The sequence below is a fragment of the Microcebus murinus genome, chromosome 2, assembly GCF_040939455.1.
Source record: "Microcebus murinus isolate Inina chromosome 2, M.murinus_Inina_mat1.0, whole genome shotgun sequence".
Lineage (NCBI taxonomy): Eukaryota > Metazoa > Chordata > Mammalia > Primates > Cheirogaleidae > Microcebus > Microcebus murinus.
This window is the reverse complement of record NC_134105.1, coordinates 19,354,927-19,373,703: the sequence shown is the minus strand read 5'-3', so window position 1 is coordinate 19,373,703 and position 18,777 is coordinate 19,354,927. Positions and strand designations below refer to the sequence as shown.

The 18,777-nt window shown below is 45.8% G+C and overlaps 1 protein-coding gene across 7 annotated transcripts in view; it reads left to right on the top strand.

Moving 5' to 3' along the window:
• Positions 1–15,577, top strand: part of PTAFR (platelet activating factor receptor) — a 39,245-nt gene extending 23,668 nt beyond the window's left edge. For 5 of the 7 annotated variants that reach the window (XM_012750745.2, XM_075995694.1, XM_012750746.3 and 2 more), the window contains one exon: positions 12,856–15,577. In XM_012750745.2, coding sequence (XP_012606199.2) covers positions 12,899–13,930 — 1,032 coding nt within the window. In that variant the 5' untranslated portion in view covers positions 12,856–12,898 and the 3' untranslated portion in view covers positions 13,931–15,577. Of the gene's footprint in view, positions 1–10,282; positions 10,371–12,855 lie in introns of all 7 variants that reach the window. The other 2 variants (XM_075995688.1, XM_012750743.2) reach the window with 1 other exon arrangement.
• Positions 15,578–18,777: the final 3,200 nt, after the last annotated feature.

Below are 18,777 nucleotides of genomic sequence, written 5' to 3'. Positions count from 1 at the left end.
TTATGGTTTTGATTTGTTGTTCTCTGATGATTAGTGATGTTGAGCATCTTTTCATGTGCTTGTTGTCATTTGTATATCTTCTTTGGAAAAATGTCCATTCAAGTCTTTTGCCTTTTTAAATTGAGTTGTTTGTTATTGAATTATAGGAGTTCTCAATATTAACCCCTTATCTGATATATGGTCCCATTCTGAAGGTTGCCTCTTCACTCTGTTGATTGTTTTCCTTTGCTGCATGGAATTTTTTAAGTTTGACCAAAACAAAAACAAAAACAAAAACAAAAAAACAAAACCCAAAACCAAATAGTCCCATTTGTCTATTTTTGCTTTTATTGCCTGTGCTTTTGGTATCAAATCCAAGAAATCATTACCCATCCCAATGTTGTGAAGCTTTTATCCTATGTTTTCTGTTAGGAGTTTTATAGTTTCAGGGCTTAGGTTTAGGTCTTTAATTTTTAAGTTAAATGTTGTATATGGTGTAAGACAAGAATTCATCTTCATTCTTTTGCATGTGGATATCCAGTTTTCCTAGCACCATTTGTTGAAAAGATTGTCCTTTCCCCATTGTGCATTCCAGGCCCACTTGTCAAAAATGATTTGACTATAGATGTGAGGGTTTATTTTTGGGCTCTCTATTCTGTTCCATTGATCTATGTGTCTGTCGTTATGCCAATACCACTCTATTTTCATTACCATAGCTTTGTAATATGTTTTGAAATCAGGAATTGTGAGACCTCCAGCTTTGTTCTTCTTTTTCAATATTGTTTTGGTTATTTGGGGTCCTTTTAGATTTCATATGAATTTTAGAATGGGCTTTTTGATTTCTGCAAAAAACGACATTGGGATTTTGATAGACATTGCATTGAATATGTAGAACACTTTGGGTATTATGGACATTTTAAAAATATTAAGTCTTCCAATGCATGAGCTTGGGATGTCTTTCCATTTATTTGTGTCATCTTTCATTTCTTTAAGCGATGTTTTGTAGGTTTCAGTGTACAGGTCTTCTGCTTCCTTGGTTAAGTTTATTCGTAAGTATTTTATTCTTTTTGATTCTGTTATAAATGGGATTGCTTTCTTAATTTCCTTTTCTCTTAGGCTCATTTAAAAATCTTCATTTTACAAATAAGGATACAGAGACTCAGAGTCACAGGGTGAGATTAGTGGCTGAAGCAGGGTTTGGTCCCAGCTCCAGTGCTGCCGGGCAGGAGTCAGATGGGTGCAGAGCAGACCGCACCCTCTCTTTGCTCCGGTCCCTTTCCAGCTTTGGGGAGCAAAGGTAAAAGCAGGGCCCCAGGTCACAGGCATCTCATCCTGGGGCCTTACAGCATCTAAAGCTCCTGTTCTCAAGCCACAGGACAGGCTTGGGAGTGGACAAATTGGCCAAGGAGCAATTTGATTCCAGCAGGGGTGACAGCTTGGTCTAGGAGAGTCAGGACAATCCTTGGGGTTCAAATTGCCAAGACTACCACTTACTTTCCAGCTTTGTGACTGTGGATGAGTCTGTTTTCTTCTCTAATCTCACTTTCTTCCCTGGAAAAAATGGGCATCTTGTAAAACCTACCTCATGAAGCTGATCTGAAGAGGAAATATGATGATGAGTAAAAAGTATGTGTCAATGCCCTGCACTTAGGTGGCCTGGGCCTGGCTCCCCTCCAGCCATGTGCTCCCCCACAGACCAAGGAGCACTTGGATGCCAGAGAGTGTGCCCACTTGGAACCTAGGTTTCTCCCACCCACCACTTGCAGCCCACGTTCTGTTTGTGAATGTACCCGCAGGCCTGCGGGCTGCAAGAAGCTGCTGGGGCAGGGGCTGCCGATGAACTTGGATGTATCTTATTTTTAGCTTTTAATTATTTAGACTTGTGTACTCTTGACTTCAACTGGCCCCAAATATTTGGGGTAGCCAGATTGGTGAACCCAATTTCCCAACCCACAGTCTCCTCTGGGAAATTGAGCAGCAAATACTTCCTTCTGCCCAGCACCCGATGGTCCCTCCCCTCCGACTGCCCAGCTGTGGATGAGAACCCCTTATCCTGGTCCCCTAGGGGCTGGAAATATTACCAGTGGGGATGGAGCCGAACACTGAGCAGGGCAAGGGGTAGTAGATTCAGATAGCAGAATTCTTCTGTCTCTGTGAATATTTATGGCCTCCCTACCCTACCCCCCAAGCTGAGGGCTCCACCTGGGCAAGCTGCCCAGCCTTAATCCATCAGAGAAGCAGAGCCCATGTGTTAAACTGAGTGTTCTGAGCCTCCTCTTCCTTCTTCTTCCAAGTGCTCATCCTCTTCCTGAGCTGTTGAAAGCTTTGCTGGCGTTAGCTGGGGGTTCTGTCCCTGGGTCAGTGGTGTCTCATAGTCCCCTCTCCTGGCTCCATGCAGCTGGGTTGATGGGGAGAGGGAGGCCTGGCCATTTGTGGCTCAGACTCTGTTCTAGCCATTTTGCATGCTTATCTTTGGAACCATTGTTAGAATTGTGAGATTTTGCACATTAAGAAATTGGGGCTCAGAGAGGTGAAGTCACTTGCCCAAGTTCACACAGCAAGTAAATGGTAAGCCAGGTATAAACCAGGTATAAATGGGTCTTTCTGACTCCAGAGGCCTTATTGTCCCTGACGCATTCCACCCCAGTGCACCTCCCTGGAGAGACCATGCACATGCCCTTTGTGCCAGGCTCTTTGGAATGGTTATCAGGAGTTTGGTCATTCATTCATTTCATTCCTCGGTGCCCTATACTGGGGGTACAGAGATGAGAAAGATCTAGTCCCTGCCCCCAAGAAGCTCCTAGTCTGATAAGGAAACAGCCACAGAAAGCCATACTTAACCCATGTTGTGTCAAGTGCTGTACTGAGGAATATGTCCAGTGTGTGGTGACCCAGAGAAGGTGGCAAGTCATTTTGCCTGTGGCGATCAGAAGAAGGTGCCCAGAGGAAGCACTCTTTACATTAGGTCTGAAAGGCGAGTAAGATTTTCCTAGGTAAAGCAATAGGAAAAAGGTCCTCTAGGTAGGGGCCACAGCATGAGCAAAGGCACGGAGGTTCGAGGAGAAATAGCATTTTTAAAGAAGCAGCAAGAAATTCAGGGGCCAGGGTAGAGCATGGAGCAGGGAATGGTGGGAAGAGAGCGAGGACTCGATCCCGGGCGAGGGGAGTCAAGGACGGTGTTGGATCAGGCACGTGTGGCTGGCGGTGTGCTGGGGCACAGCCCTTCTCAGACTCCAGAGTGTGTGTGAATCACATGGGCATCTCGTTAAGATGCAGATTCTGATCCAGTAGATCTGACATGGGGCTCAGATCTTTGTTTCAAATAAGCTGATGCTGCTTGTCCAAGGTGATGCTGCTGCTGCTGGTCCACGGACCACAGTGCGAGCAGCCAGGTTGCAGAGGGCTCTGCCTTGAGTGGCAGCTGCTCTGGACAGCAGGCAATCCTGTTGGTGGCGACATGTTTGTTCACTTGGCTAGTGTTTACCAGACTCCTGCTCTGGCTCGTGCTGAGTGCTGGGATGGAGAGAAAAACTGGAGATGCCTCTCTCTGGTCCACGTCACCACCATCTTTCACCTCCAAAATGGTCTCTCTGTTTCCACGGCTGCCCCTACCATCTGTTCTCTGCCATCTAGTTGCTAAGCCAGAGCAAGTCAGATCATGTTTCTTGCCTGTTTAACAGCACCGCAGTGGCTCTCTGACACTCGTAGAATAAAATCCAAACTCCTTACCGTGGTCTAGGAGCAATCTGGGGCTTGTTACCCTCTGATTACATCCCACTCTTCCTATTTCTCACTCCCTAAGGGCCACGTTGACCTTTCAGTTTCTTGTTCCTACCTCAGGCCCTTTGCACATGATCCCCTTTGCCAGGAACACCCTTCTTCCAGACCTTCTCCTGACTTGTTCCTTCTCACTTTCTAGATTTCAGCCAGGACAAGATACAGGTTTTTCGGGTCCCTAAAGCTTATATAATTTGGAGGCCCCTCTTTGAAGAGGAGATACCAAATTACAAACACACAATTAGACACAGGGCTTAAGAAGGAGCCTTGAAGCTTAAGCTTCCCTGACTGCATGGAAAATGTGTCTCTGGTTTTGTTTATATGTCACCTCCTCTGAGAAGCCTTCCCTGGTCACTCTATTTAAAGCAATAGACCTAACCAATCTTCATCGTGTTACTATTTTTTTATTTCTTTTATTGAGTTCATCACAATTTGAAATTATCTTGTTCTTTTATCTCTCTCCTTATTTTTTACTGTTTCTTCCAGCTAGAGCATAAGCTCTTCAAGAGCAGGAACCTGCCTGTTTCATTCCTGCAGTAACCTCAACATAGTGCATAGCACCCACCCTGCTACCCACAGCAGGATGCCAGTGACCGTGAAGTGGATGAATGCACATTGTCTCTGCTCCTGGGAGGCAGAGAGGACACATACAAGTGATTTCAGTGGGATAAAAAGCTATGAGCAACTTGGCCGGGCGCTGTGGCTCACGCCTGTAATCCTAGCTCTTAGGAGGCCGAGGCGGGCGGATTGCTCAAGGTCAGGAGTTCGAAACCAGCCTGAGCAAGAGCGAGACCCCGTCTCTACTATAAATAGAAAGAAACTAATTGGCCAACTGATATATATATAAAAAATTAGCCGGGCATGGTGGCGCATGCCTGTAGTCCCAGCTACCCGGGAGGCTGAGGCAGAAGGATCACTTGAGCCCAGGAGTCTGAGGTTGCTGTGAGCTAGGCTGACGCCACGGCACTCACTCTAGCCTGGGCAACAAAGCGAGACTCTGTCTCAAAAAAAAAAAAAAAAAAAAGCTATGAGCGACTGGACGCGGTGGCTCGTGCCTGTAATCCCAGCTCTTTAGGAGGCCAGGGCAGGAGGATCATTTGAGGCCAGGAGTTCCAGGCCAACCTGGGCAACATAGTGATACCCCATCTCTATGAAAAATAAGAAAAACTAGCTGGGTGTGGTGGTGCACACCTGTAGTCCCAGTTACTTGGGAGGCTGGGACAGGAGGATCACTTGAGCCTGGGAGTTGGAGGCTGCAGTGAGCTATGATCACACCACTGCATTTCAGCCTGGGTGACAGAGTCAGACCCTGTCTCTAAAATAAATAAATAAAATAATTAAAAAAAAATACAGAGCCCTGTGAGCTGTGGAAGACCAAAAGATGGGCACTTAACCAGGTCTGGGGGTGAGGGTGGGTGTGCAGGAGGCTCCCCAGGCTTGGGAAAAACTATCTGGAGGAAATGAGGCCTGAGAAATCTTCAATGATGTTCTACTAAACATGCAGGAAAAGAGAAGGAGGGAAAGGTTTCTTGGCAGAGGAAACTGCATGAATAAAGGCATGGAGGGATGAGCCCCCAAGCCCAGAGGAGACTCGGCTGGTTATATGAATATTTTGGGTGATTTCAAGGGTCCTGCTGCTGCAAAGGTCCAGCTAGGCACTAAGTTGGGGATGAGGGCCAAGGGAGTGGGAGTCACATGGGAACCAGGACCCTGGGACTGGACAGAAGGCAGCAGAAGTGGGAAGGAAGGGCCAGGGAGGCAGGTACTGGAGACACCAAGGGCAAAGGCTTTGGGCAAAGCAGTTCCACCCACGCTCCCCACACCGATTCTGGGCCTTTATCTGGAAGGAAGAGTCCTCTGCTGGGCCTCCTTTGGGGGCTGTGTGGACCAGGAGCTTCTAGTGTCAGACGGGCTCGAGTACACATTCTCCTAGCTTGGGTTCCTGGAAAACCAACTTCAAGATGGGGATTAGCATGCAGGCACATTTTTTTCCTGGAATATTTTAAAGCCAATTCCAGATCTTGTATAATTTCATCTATAAATATTTCATTATGTGTATCTAATAGATAAGGAATTAAAAAATATAACCACAATATCATTATCCTACCTGACAAAATTAACAGGAATTTTTTAATACCATCTAATACTTTGTGGCTGAGTTTTCCCATTGTCTAAAAAATATTTTTTACAGTTGGATTATTTGAATCAGGATCCAAACAAAGTCCACCCAACCCTGGCCTCCCAGAGTGCTAGGATTACAGGCGTGAGCCACCGTACCCGGCCCCAAAATTTTACATGAAGACAGGATCATAATTGTCCCAGGCAGATCCATGTTAGAGCGTGAGGCAAAAGGAAGAATCAGTAATACTCCTTTTGATTTTTAAAAATATTGCATTAAGCCGGGCGCAGTGGCTCACGCCTGTAATCCTAGCTCTTGGGAGGCCGAGGCGGGCGGATTGCTCGAGGTCAGGAGTTCAAAACCAGCCTGACCAAGAGCGAGACCCCGTCTCTACCATAAATACAAATAATTTAATTGGCCAACTGATATATATATATATATATATATGTATAAAAAATTAGCCAGGCATGGTGGCACATGCCTGTAGTCCCAGCTACTTGGGAGGCTGAGGCAGGAGGATCGCTTGAGCCCAGGAGTTTGAGGTTGCTGTGAGCTAGGCTGACGCCGTGGCACTCACTCTAGCCTGGACAACAAAGCGAGACTCTGTCTCAAAAAAAAAAAATTGCATTAAAATATTATTTATCTTGATTACAGAGGTTTTGGTGCCCCCTTAAATTTTGCACCCAGTGAGTGCCTCACTTGGCTCGCCCTGGTCCTGGCCTGGTACAAAGACTTTCTCAACAGGCCGAGGCAGGCAAGGGGCAGGGCTCAGGACATCCTGGGCTGGGTCCTCTGGCTGGAGAGTTTCCGGTGGATAGTTGCCCCTCACCCCACTCAGCTGGAGCCCATACTGGAGAAGAGGAAGGTACCTCCTGCGTCGGGGGTGGGTAGGGACATGACTTCTGCAAAGACCTAGAGTGAGCACCATGCTCTGCCCAGCTGTGGGCTGCGCCTCAGTCCCTGTCTGTCTCGGACAGAGCTAGGACAAAGGTGCCTCATCATCCCAGGAACAGGGTCCCCAAGGCATGAGGGTAGAGCAAAAGAGAGAAAGAAGGCCAGTTCCAGATGAACGGGCATCTTGGGCTCAAAGGAAAGGGGGGTGCTGAGATTGTGAAGCAGCAGTGTCCAAATCTTCTGGTTTCGGATTCCCTTTATATCCTTAAAGGGAGGCTGAGGCAGGAGGATAGCTTGAGCCCAGGAGTTTGAGGTTGCAGTGAGCTATGGTGACATCACTGTACACTACCCGGGGTACAGGGTGACGGACTGAGACTGTCTCAAAAAAAAGAAAAAAATATATTATTGAAGACTCCAAAGAGCTTTTGTTCACATGGATTATATCTATCAATATTTACTATATTAACACTAAGACATTCTAAAACTTTTCATTTTTAAATTAAAAAGTCCAATAATAAACTTCTTTCATGTTAACATAAATAACACATTTTTGTGAAAAAAATAACTAGATTTTCCAAGACACAAACAATTTAGGGAGAAGGGTGGCGTTGATTTATATTTGTTTACAAACTTCTTTGATGCCGGGCTTAATAGAAGACAGCTGGATTCTCAGATCTACTTCTGTATTCCCTTTGTCGTGATAGGTTGTTTTGGTTGAAGTAGATGAAGAAAATCTGCCCTCGAACAGATATATACTCGTAAAGGAAGGGAAGTTTCAATGGCTTTTTCAGATACTCTTCTTTGGTGATACTCTTCTTTGATACTATGTCAAACTAAGTCAAAGCTCCACAAATGGCAATTTCTTTTTTCTTTTCTTTTTTTCTGAAACAGAGTCTCTGTTGCCTGGGCTAGAGTGCCGTGGCGTCAGCCTTGCTCACAGCAACCTCAAACTACTGAGCTTAAGCGATCCTCCTGCCTCAGCCTCCCAAGTAACTGGGACTACAGGCATGTGCCACCATGCCTGGCTAATTTCTTTCTATTTTGAGTAGAGACAGGGTCTCGCTCTTGCTCAGGCTGGTCTCAAACTCCTGACCTCAAGCTATCCTCTCACCTCAGCCTCCCAAGAGTACTAGGATTACAGATGTGAGCCACTGTGCCTGGCCCACAAATGGTAGTTTCTTAAAGGTTAGTTGTAATCTATTAATAGAATCTAGGTCGGGCACGGTGGCTCACGCCTGTAATCCTAGCACTCTTTAAGGCCGAGACGGGCGGATTGCTCGAGGTCAGGAGTTCGAAACCAGCCTGAGCAAGAGTGAGACCCCGTCTCTACTATAAATAGAAAGAAATTGATTGGCCAACTAATATATATAGAAAAAAAAATTAGCCAGGCATGGTGGCGCATGCCTGTAGTACCAGCTACTCAGGAGGCTGAGGCAGGAGGATTGCTTGAGCCCAGGAGTTTGCTGTGAGCTAGGCTGATGCTACGGCACTCACTCTAGCCTGTGCAACAAAGCGAGACTCTGTCTCAAAAAAAAAAAAAAAGAATCTAAATAATATCAATGAACTTTTTGTGATCTCTTACACTACACTGGATTGGTCTATCTTGCCATTGAATGGATCTTTTACCTATGAATAATTTGAAAATCATATAAATTCCTTGCTCATTTGAAAAATATTGGTTCTCTGAGTTATGCATTTCTTCTAATGGTTGACCTTTCATTATACAATATCAAAAATTGCATTCATTAATATTGCCATCAATCTCATTAGAAAATTCTTTAAGTATTAGAAAGCTGCCAAGCTAATGCTGGCAGATACAAGTTCTCCAAAAATTCTTTCTCTCGAGTTTTATCATTGGTATTAAGTCCTATCATTTGTTTTCTTTGAAGACAGCCATTGTAGTTGGGTTTGCAGCACAAGTAACTTCATGTGCATTTCCCATTTTACACATAGAATATTAAAAAAATGTTATTCAAAATTTAATAAAATTAATAATTTCCTTGCTTTATTGAGGACATTTTAAAGTGACATTGGCCTTCTTTCCCTCTACACTGTGAGTCTGTGGATCTGCAGACTACAATGACTCTAGTACAGTTTGGTGTCACTGCATTGATTTGTGCTAAGGAGCCAACAGTTTTGCTCACCATTGCTTTTGCCCTACTAGGGCAAATGTCAGTAGACTGAAAAAGGAAAATGATGTCTTGGTATTATTATGAAAATAATTTGATCTCATAGATCCTCCCATCCCCAATTCATGGACCACCCATTGAGAACTATTGTCCTAGAGCTTGGAATCAGATGGCAAGACTGCCTTGGGGTGGAAAAGGTCTCAGCAGTGTAGAAGCTGGTAATTTTGCTGCTGAGGAAACAGCATAAAATACACCTTCAAATCAACTACGTAATTCAGTGGGACTGGAGGATGAGTTTGCTTTTAAAGGAATCACAATGATTTATTGGGAATAATAAAACCTACATTTATTTAATTTAAGGTAGATAAACCCCTACCACACTAAATGGAGCAAAGCACAAAAATGTTCTGAATCAACAAAATTCCAGTTAGGGCCAGTTGCTTATTTAAACATACCTGTAAGTATCTTTAGGCTTCTGTAAGTGTTTCTACTGCTGTGGCCTCCCCAAGGGACGGGTGTAATGAATATGGCTTATCACCCCTTCCTTCATTTATTGGCTTTTGCTGCTAGGGATGCGGTGCTGGAGAGACAGACAGGGTCCTTGCTGTCCTGCTGCTCACAGACAAGTGGGTGAAGCATTAAATAGTCACACGAATGTCAATGTGGTTACAACTGTGCTCAGGGTTATGAAGTACAGGAAGTTTTGTGGGGTGGGGGACTGTCTTGGGCCTAAGGCCAGCGAGCAGGAGTTGGAGTCGGCAAGGTGAAAGTGGGGCGTGGGTAGGGAAGAGCCTTCAAGGCAGTGGATGGGTGTCACGGAGGCTCCTAGGCAGAAACTATCTGGACAGGTTTGAAGACCCACCTGGGAAGTCCATTTTGGCCGGAGCCTGGTGGTAAGGTGGCACGAGATGAGGGTGGAGTGGCAGCTGGAGGTCAGGGTGAGGGCCTTCTGGTGGACTCATTTCAGTTCCTGGAAACTGCCGAGCTGGGCCACAGTCCTGGCCCCATGCAGATCGCTTTGCCTGGAAGGTTCTCTTGTTCTTGCTTCACGCCTCGGTTGAAACGTCACCTCCTTTCTAAGTAGATCTCTTTTCGCTCTCCATATCAGCAGCCCATTTTCTTTGTACAGCAATTGCTTTCGTGTGTCTCCTTGTGTATGTTCCCCGAGGGCAGGGCCCCTTCAGTCAGTCCGCGTTCGCCCTGCAGCTCCTGTGCTCAGCGGGGCACCTGACATGCAGTTGGCACTCAGAAACATTTGTTGGACGAATGTGTGAAAGAACAGAGCTGGATCTCTGAGATCCTGGCACCATCCCTTAATAGCTGTGTGATCTTGCACAAGTCACACAACCACCCTGTACTCAGTTTCCTATTCTGTAACATGCAGACTGTACTTCCTAGTACGAAGGGTTTGTGTGAGAAGAAATGAAGTAGTCCATGTGGAAGCATCTGGCAGGTGCCTGGCTCAGAAAGAGGTGCGTGCTCCTGAGTGTTAACTGTCTTTCTTGCTTCTTAATCCCCGTTGTGTGCTCTTTACTACACTTTGATATATGGTGAGCTGGGCCTTGCTGAGCCCAGGCTGAGTTCTTTCTGGGTGCTGGCAGTGGAGCAGTAGTGGGAGGAACAAGAGGGGAGGGGAGGGACAAAAAAGGAAGCAACTGGTGGTTGTTGTTGTTTTTTCCCTCGGCCTTTTGTTGTTTTTTTGAGACAGGGTTTTATTCTCTTGCCCGGACTAGAGAGCAGTAGCATTATTATAACTCACTGCAACCTCAGACTCCTGGGCTCAAGCGATCCTCATGCCTCAGCCTCCCTCGTAGCTGGGACTACAGGCATGTGCCACCACACCCAGCTGAGCAACTGGTTTGGATGGAGAGTGGGTGGTGGGGAGGAATTGTTGAAAATGGGCCAGACTTTGTACAGTGGAATTATGGCCAGTTTTAATCTTCTTTAATATACATAAAATTTTTTTGTTTGTTTTGAAATAACTTTAGGCCTTCAAAAAAAGTTGCAAAGTAGTACAGAATTCCTGTTTGCCCTCCACCCAACTTTCCCCAAAGTTAACAACTGGTAGAACCACAATACAGTGATCAAAACCAGGAAATGAATGTTGCTACAATGTTATTAGCTAAATTATAGGCCTTATTTGAACTTCACCAGTTTTCCTCATAATGACCTTTTTCTGTTCTGGGATACAATCCAGAATCTCACATTGCTTTTCGTTGTCGTATGTTCCCTTTAGTCTGTGACAGTTCCTCAGTCTTCCCTTGTCTTTCACAACCTTGACACTTTCAATTAATACTGGCCAATCATTTTGTAGAATGTCTCACACTTTGGAGTTATCCCACATTTTCTTATGAGTAAATTGAGATTATGCATTTTTGGCAAGGCTGCCACAGAAGTGATAATTGTTTTTTTTTCCCAGTATGTCATAACAGGGGTACATGATGTTGATATGTCTTATTAATGGTGATGTCACTCTTGAATACTTGGTTAAAATATTGTCTACTGGGTTTCTCCACTTTCTACTCTTCTTTTTAAATTGTATTTAAACAATTTTTAATTATTAAGATCATAAGGGCTGGGCGCGGTGGCTAATGCCTGTAATCCTAGCACTCTGGAAGGCCGAGATGGGAGGATTGCTTGAGCTCAGGAGTTCGAGACCAGCCTGAGCAAGAGTGAGACTCTGTCTCTTTTAAAAATACAACAACAACAAAAAAAATTAGCCAGGCATGGTGGCACATACCTGTAGTTCCAGCTACTGGAGAGGCTTAGGCAGGAGGATCTCTTGAGCCCAGGAGTTTGAATCTAGCCTGAGCAATATAGTGAGACCCCACCTCTATTAAAAAAATGATAAATGCTCCTTAAAAGTTCAAACAAATAAAAGTATGAAGTAAATAAACTCCACAAGCCTACCTCTCAGCTTCCCAGAGGCTACTTACCAGTCTGAACTTTTTGAAGTGTATTTTTCTAGATCGTCTATTTATACACACGTATATAATGATGTCAGACCAAACATTTTCTCAAACTTTTGCTTTGTTTTGTTTTTACTTAACAATGTTATCCAGGAATAGCTTTCTGTATCAGTATAATCAGATCTAACTCATTCCATTTAATGACTGCCTAGCATTTTATGCTCTGGGTGACCCAAATATTATACTTCTCTGTATTTTCCAGACTTTTTATGAGAATATAAATTATTTTAAAATACAGAGCATTTGCCACAACATTTTTATTTCAAATTCCATCAATAGAAAAATTAAAATTTTTATAACATGATTTTTATATCTTATCACTAGAAATAAATTATTAAAAACTTTAAGTTAAAATAAACCAATAAAGAAAAAGTGATATTTTAACATTGAATAAAAGGAAAGAAAAGAAACTGAATTACTATTGATTTTGTTGAATCTTAGTTGCTATTCATTGTAAAAACGTTTACACCATTATTTCATATGGGAAAAAAACCTCACTGCCAATTAATTGGAAGATACTATCAACTTTAGAGTTTTTAAAAAATGTACAAAATGGGAGGGTTCAGTTCACTAGTGTTGAGACTGGGCGATTTACAAAGAACTGAAATTCATTTCTGGAGGATGTTGAAGATCAGGGCACCAGCAGGTTCAGTGTCTGGCGAGGCCCAGATAAATGCTTCCAAGATGGTGCCTTGAAAGGTATGACCTCACATGGCGGAAGGGACAGGAAGGCGAAAAGGGCAGGAGGGAAGAGTTCTCCCTTGAACCTCGAGCCCTTTTATAAGTGTGCTAATCCCATTGTTCCCTCTGCCTTAGTCACCTCCCAAGGGCCATATCTCTTAACACTGTTGCACTGGGGATTATGTTATAAGATGAAATTTAGAGGGGACACCATCATTCCAACCACAGCAGGGAGTCTTGGAATTGATGAAAGAGGACAGTCCCTTCTTGGCCCTTTATTAACCAGAATTCCTGTGTGGTCTTCCAGGCACAGCCAGGACCCTGTGACCTGCTGACCCTTCCAGCCCAGAATGATGGAGCCCAATGATTCCTTTCGAGTGGATTCTGAATTCCGATACACCCTCTTCCCGATTGTTTACAGCATCATCTTTGTTCTTGGGGTCGTCTCCAATGGCTACGTGCTGTGGGTCTTTGCCCGCCTGTACCCTTCCAAGAAACTCAATGAGATAAAGATCTTCATGGTGAACCTCACCATGGCCGACCTGCTCTTCTTGGTCTCCCTGCCGCTGTGGATCGTCTACTACTACAACCAGGGCAACTGGATTCTCCCCAAATTCCTGTGCAACCTGGCTGGCTGCCTCTTCTTCATCAACACCTACTGCTCTGTGGCCTTCCTGGGCGTCATCACTTACAACCGCTTCCAGGCAGTAACTCGGCCCATCAAGACTGCTCAGGCCACCACCCGAAAGCGCGGCATCTGTCTGTCCCTGGTCATCTGGGTGGCCATCGTGGCCGCCGCATCCTACTTCCTCATCCTGGACTCCACTAACGTAGTGGCCGTCAAGGCTGGCTCCGCCAACGTCACCCGCTGCTTTGAGCATTACGAGCAGCGCAGCGTGCCGGTGCTCGTCATCCATATCTTCATCGTGTTCAGCTTCTTCCTGGTCTTCCTCATCATCCTCTTCTGCAACCTGGTCATCATCCGCACGCTGCTCACGCAGCCGGTGCAGCAGCCGCGCAACGCGGAGGTGAAGCGCCGGGCGCTGTGGATGGTCTGCGCGGTCCTGGCCGTGTTCAGCATCTGCTTTGTGCCCCACCACATGGTGCAGCTGCCCTGGACGCTGGCCGAGCTGGGCTACCAGAACAGCGACTTCCACCAGGCCATTAACGACGCGCATCAGGTCACCCTCTGCCTCCTCAGCACCAACTGCGTGCTGGACCCTGTCATCTACTGTTTCCTCACCAAGAAGTTCCGCAAGCACCTCACGGAGAAGCTCTACAGCATGCGCAGCAGCCGGAAATGCTCCCGGGCCACCACGGAGACAGGCACCGAGGTGGTTGTACCCCTCAGCCAGGTCCCCGCCAATTCCCTCAAGAATTAGTCCCTGCTTGTTGGGTCCAGACCTTTTCTTCCATGAACATCACGGACTGAGCTGGGGGAAGAAGGGCTACTGCTGTGGTCTGGGCACCTCCTCCCAAGCCACTGGTGGCCCCGTAGGTATAGGGGCTACCTCCCCCTGGCAGGGATGATGGCAGAGTGACTGCTGAAAAATCCAGAACTTGAATGAGCCCCTTCTTCCATCTTTGGGCACACCCTTGTCTGCGACCTTATCCTGAGTCTTCCAGAGCTGGGAGGAATGTCAGGGCCAGGTGCAGACCTCAGGGACAGACTTTGAGCCACCTAGTTCACCCCATTGGGGTAGCAGCCTAGAGCTTTGAGCAACTACTCCCATGCGATACTGGCAGAGAAGAATTTTGGGAAAGGAACAGTCCCCATGCCTGCCAGCTGTGTGGCACTATCTTTAGGGGCAGACTTTTGAGCTAGGACAGTATCATCCTCTATCTGCCCTCAGACATAAAGTCTGTGTGACATTTCCCTGGCGAAGTGGCTCAATGGAGTCTTCTCTTGACTCACCCAGCAACCTTTCCTGAATGGTGACTAGAGATGACAAAACATGAACAGACCAAAAGCTAGGACAGGAGTTTGCTTCTCGAGGCAGATGTGTTTCTCTGCGCAGGCCTTGCCGTGCGCCTGGGTCAGCTCTGGGGGAGTGGGAGAGCCATGCCCACCTCATCTATCTTTCTGTTTCCACGACAGACCCTGACTAAGTACCTCCTGTGGGGCAGCCACCCACTGTGGCTCAACGACCCCGCAAAGCAAAATTGGGGCCCTCTAGGCCAGGGCACCTCAGTGTCCAGAGGCTTCCATGCGAACAGGCACTTGGGCTGGAAAGTGCCTGAGGCCTCTGGGGGGAAGGAGCCTGTCAGTTCTCCTCCCGCCACTCCTCCTAACCTGGCTTCCAGGAGTCACAGTCCCAAGGGCCAGCAGGTGTCCGCTTCTGTTGAGGATCGTGAGTTTTGGCAGATGTCTCCAAGTGGGCCTCCTCTCCTACCCCGAGACAGGGATGTGAGCCTGCAATGTGAACCTCTCAGCCTCCAGACTCAGGGACTCAGAGGAGGCTTCTGGTTTCCAGAGCTCTGTGCTCCTTCTGAGGAATCTTCCCTCCTTCCAGACAGAGTCCCCATGAAGTTAGGACGCTTCCTTCCTGTGTCCTGGGCAAGCGCTCAATTGCTGACTTTGATGAATGTCCCCCACTGAGCCAGTAACCTGCTTGGGTCTGGGATGGCGGCTCAGGGCTGGACTTGGCTGATGGTGACCAGCTGGCTAGTGCAGCATGCTTGAGCTTTGGGGTCGCACAGACCCAGGTTCAAGCCTTGGCTTTATCATTTCTTGCCGATGGAGCTGAGTTTCCTACCTCTTAGGAGTGTTACCCATGAGGTAAAACCTACCTCACAGGACGCTGTGAGATTCCCTTGTCAGGATACAGTCTCTCATTCTGCTTACGCTGACTTGAGTGGGTGTCTATCGCTTACAACTCAAAGAGCTCTGAATAGGGTAAACGCGGTATGCTGATGGACAGTGTTTTCTGAATTTCTGTCATTTCTGTACCCTCCTCGCAACCTTTGTGATATCTCTGTACCACCTATGTGTCTACTTAATAAATATTTTACATTTATTTAAAAGAAAACTCATAATTGTAAATAAAAACTAATGCCCCCTGCCACAAATGGAAGGTAAACATAAACAGAAAAACGTAACTACTAAAAGTGTTTCTCTGTGTTCTGTCTAGAGTCACTCCATATGCCCCAGTGACTCACACAGCTTGCTTCAGGAAGCCCCGCTGTGACGTGCATAAAGTGCTCAGTAGAGAGTAGCTCTGACAGTTGGAGACGACTCATGATTACCTCCCTGCTTCTCCCAGGATGTTGCCCAGCACGCAGGCCGGGCTCTCACCCCTTCCAGGTGGGTGGGAGGAGGAGATGAGGCTGTAGCCCATGCTCCAGCCCTGCTCTCTTTGTCACCCACAATGCAGCCACCGTTCCTCCTCCTGTAACCTCGGCCTGCTTGTGTCCTCAGACATCTTCTCTTCTTGTGTGTGTTTTTATTTATTTTTTTTTATTTTTCTGACACAGTCTCAATAGGGACAGCCCGGGCTAGAGTGAGTGCCGTGGCGTCAGCCTAGCTTACAGCAACCTCAAACTCTTGGGCTCAAGGGATCCTTCTGCCTCAGCCTCCTGAGTAGCTGGGACTACAGGCATGAGCCACCATGCCCCGCTAATTTTTTGTTTCTATTTTTAGTTGGTCAGCTAATTTTTTTTCTATTTTTAGTAGAGACGAGGTCTCACTCTTTCTGAGGCTGGGCTTGAACTCCTGGGCTCAAGCGATCCTCCAGCTTCAGCCTCCCAGAGTGCTAGGATTATAGGTGTGAGCCACTGTGCCCGGCCTCTTCTCGTGTTTTTTTTTTTTTTAGAGACAGGGTCTCACTATGTGGCCCAGGCTGGAGTGCAGTGGCTGTTCATAGGCATGATCATAGTGCACAAGATCCTTCCACTTCAGCGGGGACTGGAGGTGTGAGCCGCTATGCCCAGCCCATCTCTTCTTTTGACCTTGCCCAGAACACCTCCAGTAACACCAAGAACACTGCTTTCTGAATTCCTGAAGGCAACATTTTGAGACTGGGAGGGTTTGCCTTTTTTTATACCTTATTTACTATGACTATTGTGGTTTATCCATGTCATAGTGTCTTCCCTACCCTGGGGGCAGGGACCGGATCCTAATCATCTCGCCAACACCTGCAATTGAGATCTGTCTGTCTCCAAAGTGTACGGCTTCCCCAGGGAAGAGCATAAACAGTCATAGTAGCACATACATGCAATTATTTTGAAAGGGTTTAAGGAGACTCTATAGGGACAGATGGGGAAGAAATTTAATACACATTCTTCCAAAGTTCTACATCCATATTTTAAAGGAAGTGTGAAAGTTGATCATCCAAATTGGGTCATTCTTGTCCTATCCAACTAAATGAGAGTCAAGGGTCCAGGGGGAAAAACACTCAGGGTACATAACATTGCTCTAAAAATGTAATTCTCTGCAAATCCTGTGGCTGAAACTGCCTATTACAACCTGAAGCCAGTTTTAGGTATAGTTGCTGAGGTAACTTACTGTACCTCTAGGACTAATTTTGCCCACTAGAGTTGCCCACCAGTTCGAGTTTGTCATTTTCCCAAAGCGTTACTAATACCAATGAACTTTCTCTCAAGATCACATGTAACATTCCTTTTGAGAAATAAAACCTCACCAGCCTGAGCAAGAGTGAGACCTCGTCTCTACTAAAAATAGAAGGAAATTAGCCTATCAACTAAAAATATATCTAAAAAGAATAATTAGCTGGGTATGGTGGCACATGCCTGTAGTCCCAGCTACTCAGGAGGCTGAGGCAGAAGGATTGCTTGAGCCCAGGAGTTTGAGGTTGCTGCGAGCTAGGCTGATGCCACGGCACTCTAGCCTGGGCAACAGAATGAGACTCTGTCTCAAAAAAAAAAAAAAAGAAAGAAAGAAAGAAAAGAAAAGAAAAGAAAAGAAAAGAAAAGAAAAGAAAAGAAAAGAAAAGAAAAGAAAAGAAAAGAAAAAGAAAAGAGAAAAGGAAAGGAAAGGAAAGAAGAAAAGAAAAGAAAAGAAAAGAAGAAAAGAAAAAGAAAAAGAAAAATGAAAAAAATAAAAATAAAACCTTTAACCTTGTTTGTTCTTTGGACATATTGGTGTGTGTGTGTATTCTGAATTACAGTTCTTCCTTCCCAAATAATATGTTAAATTTAGAGCTTCCTCTACATTTTTATTTTGACTTTGATAGAAGATGTAGGGGATTTTCAGAGGATCAGGACATTTTGGAAATGGGAGGGTCCAAGCCAGTCATCTTACTAAGAGGAACATGGAGCTTAGAGGGGCTAAGGTTTGGCAGAAGGTACACAGCATGGAACTGGCCATTCATCTGCGTCTCTCCATTCTTGCAATGGTGATGGGATTATGGAAAAAAGGTCCTAACTCTTTTGGTGAAACATCGTTGATTGGGGTTTCCAAGGCATCCTGTGTATCAGAAGGGCCTCACCTTGCAGTTTCCTCATCTCAGCCCTTGCCCCAGGGAACTACCAGTGATCTCAGTTGGAGAATGCTGGCTCATGCAAGACTGGCCTCATCGAGATGTGTCATAGACACGAGAGTGATTAAGTGTAGGTCACAGCTGACTAGAAACGGATATGCTTATGCCTATTTTTATTCATCTGTTTTATAGACCTAAGGTCACAAAGAGATATAATAAACGCCTCTTGTAAAGCACCTGGTTTTTTATGCAGAATTGGTATTTCTACAGAACAGATCATGTGCCCTTTGATATTTTGCCAGCAAGCCAACCTCTCACCTAGCCATCCATCTGTCCACCCATTCATCCATCCATCTACCCACCCATCTATCCATCAATCCAGCCACCCATCCATTTATCCATCCATCTATCATCTATCTACCCATCCATCTATTCATCCATCCATTTATCCATCCATCTATCATCTATCTACCCACCCATCTATTCATCCACCCATTCATCCATCCATCTACGCACCCATCTATCCATCAATCCAGCCACCCATCCATTTATCCATCCATCTATCATCTATCTACCCACCCATCTACCCACCCATCTATCCATCCATCCATCCCTCCATCCCGGTACCCAACAAGACCTATGGAGTGCCTATTTTGGTCCAGTAACTATGCTAAGCACAGTTTTGATCTTTTATCTCATTGAAACCTCATATTCTCCTTGAAAGGTAGGTGAATTTATCCCCGCAGAAATGAATAAAATAAATAAGGACCTGAGCTGACTGAATAAGACAC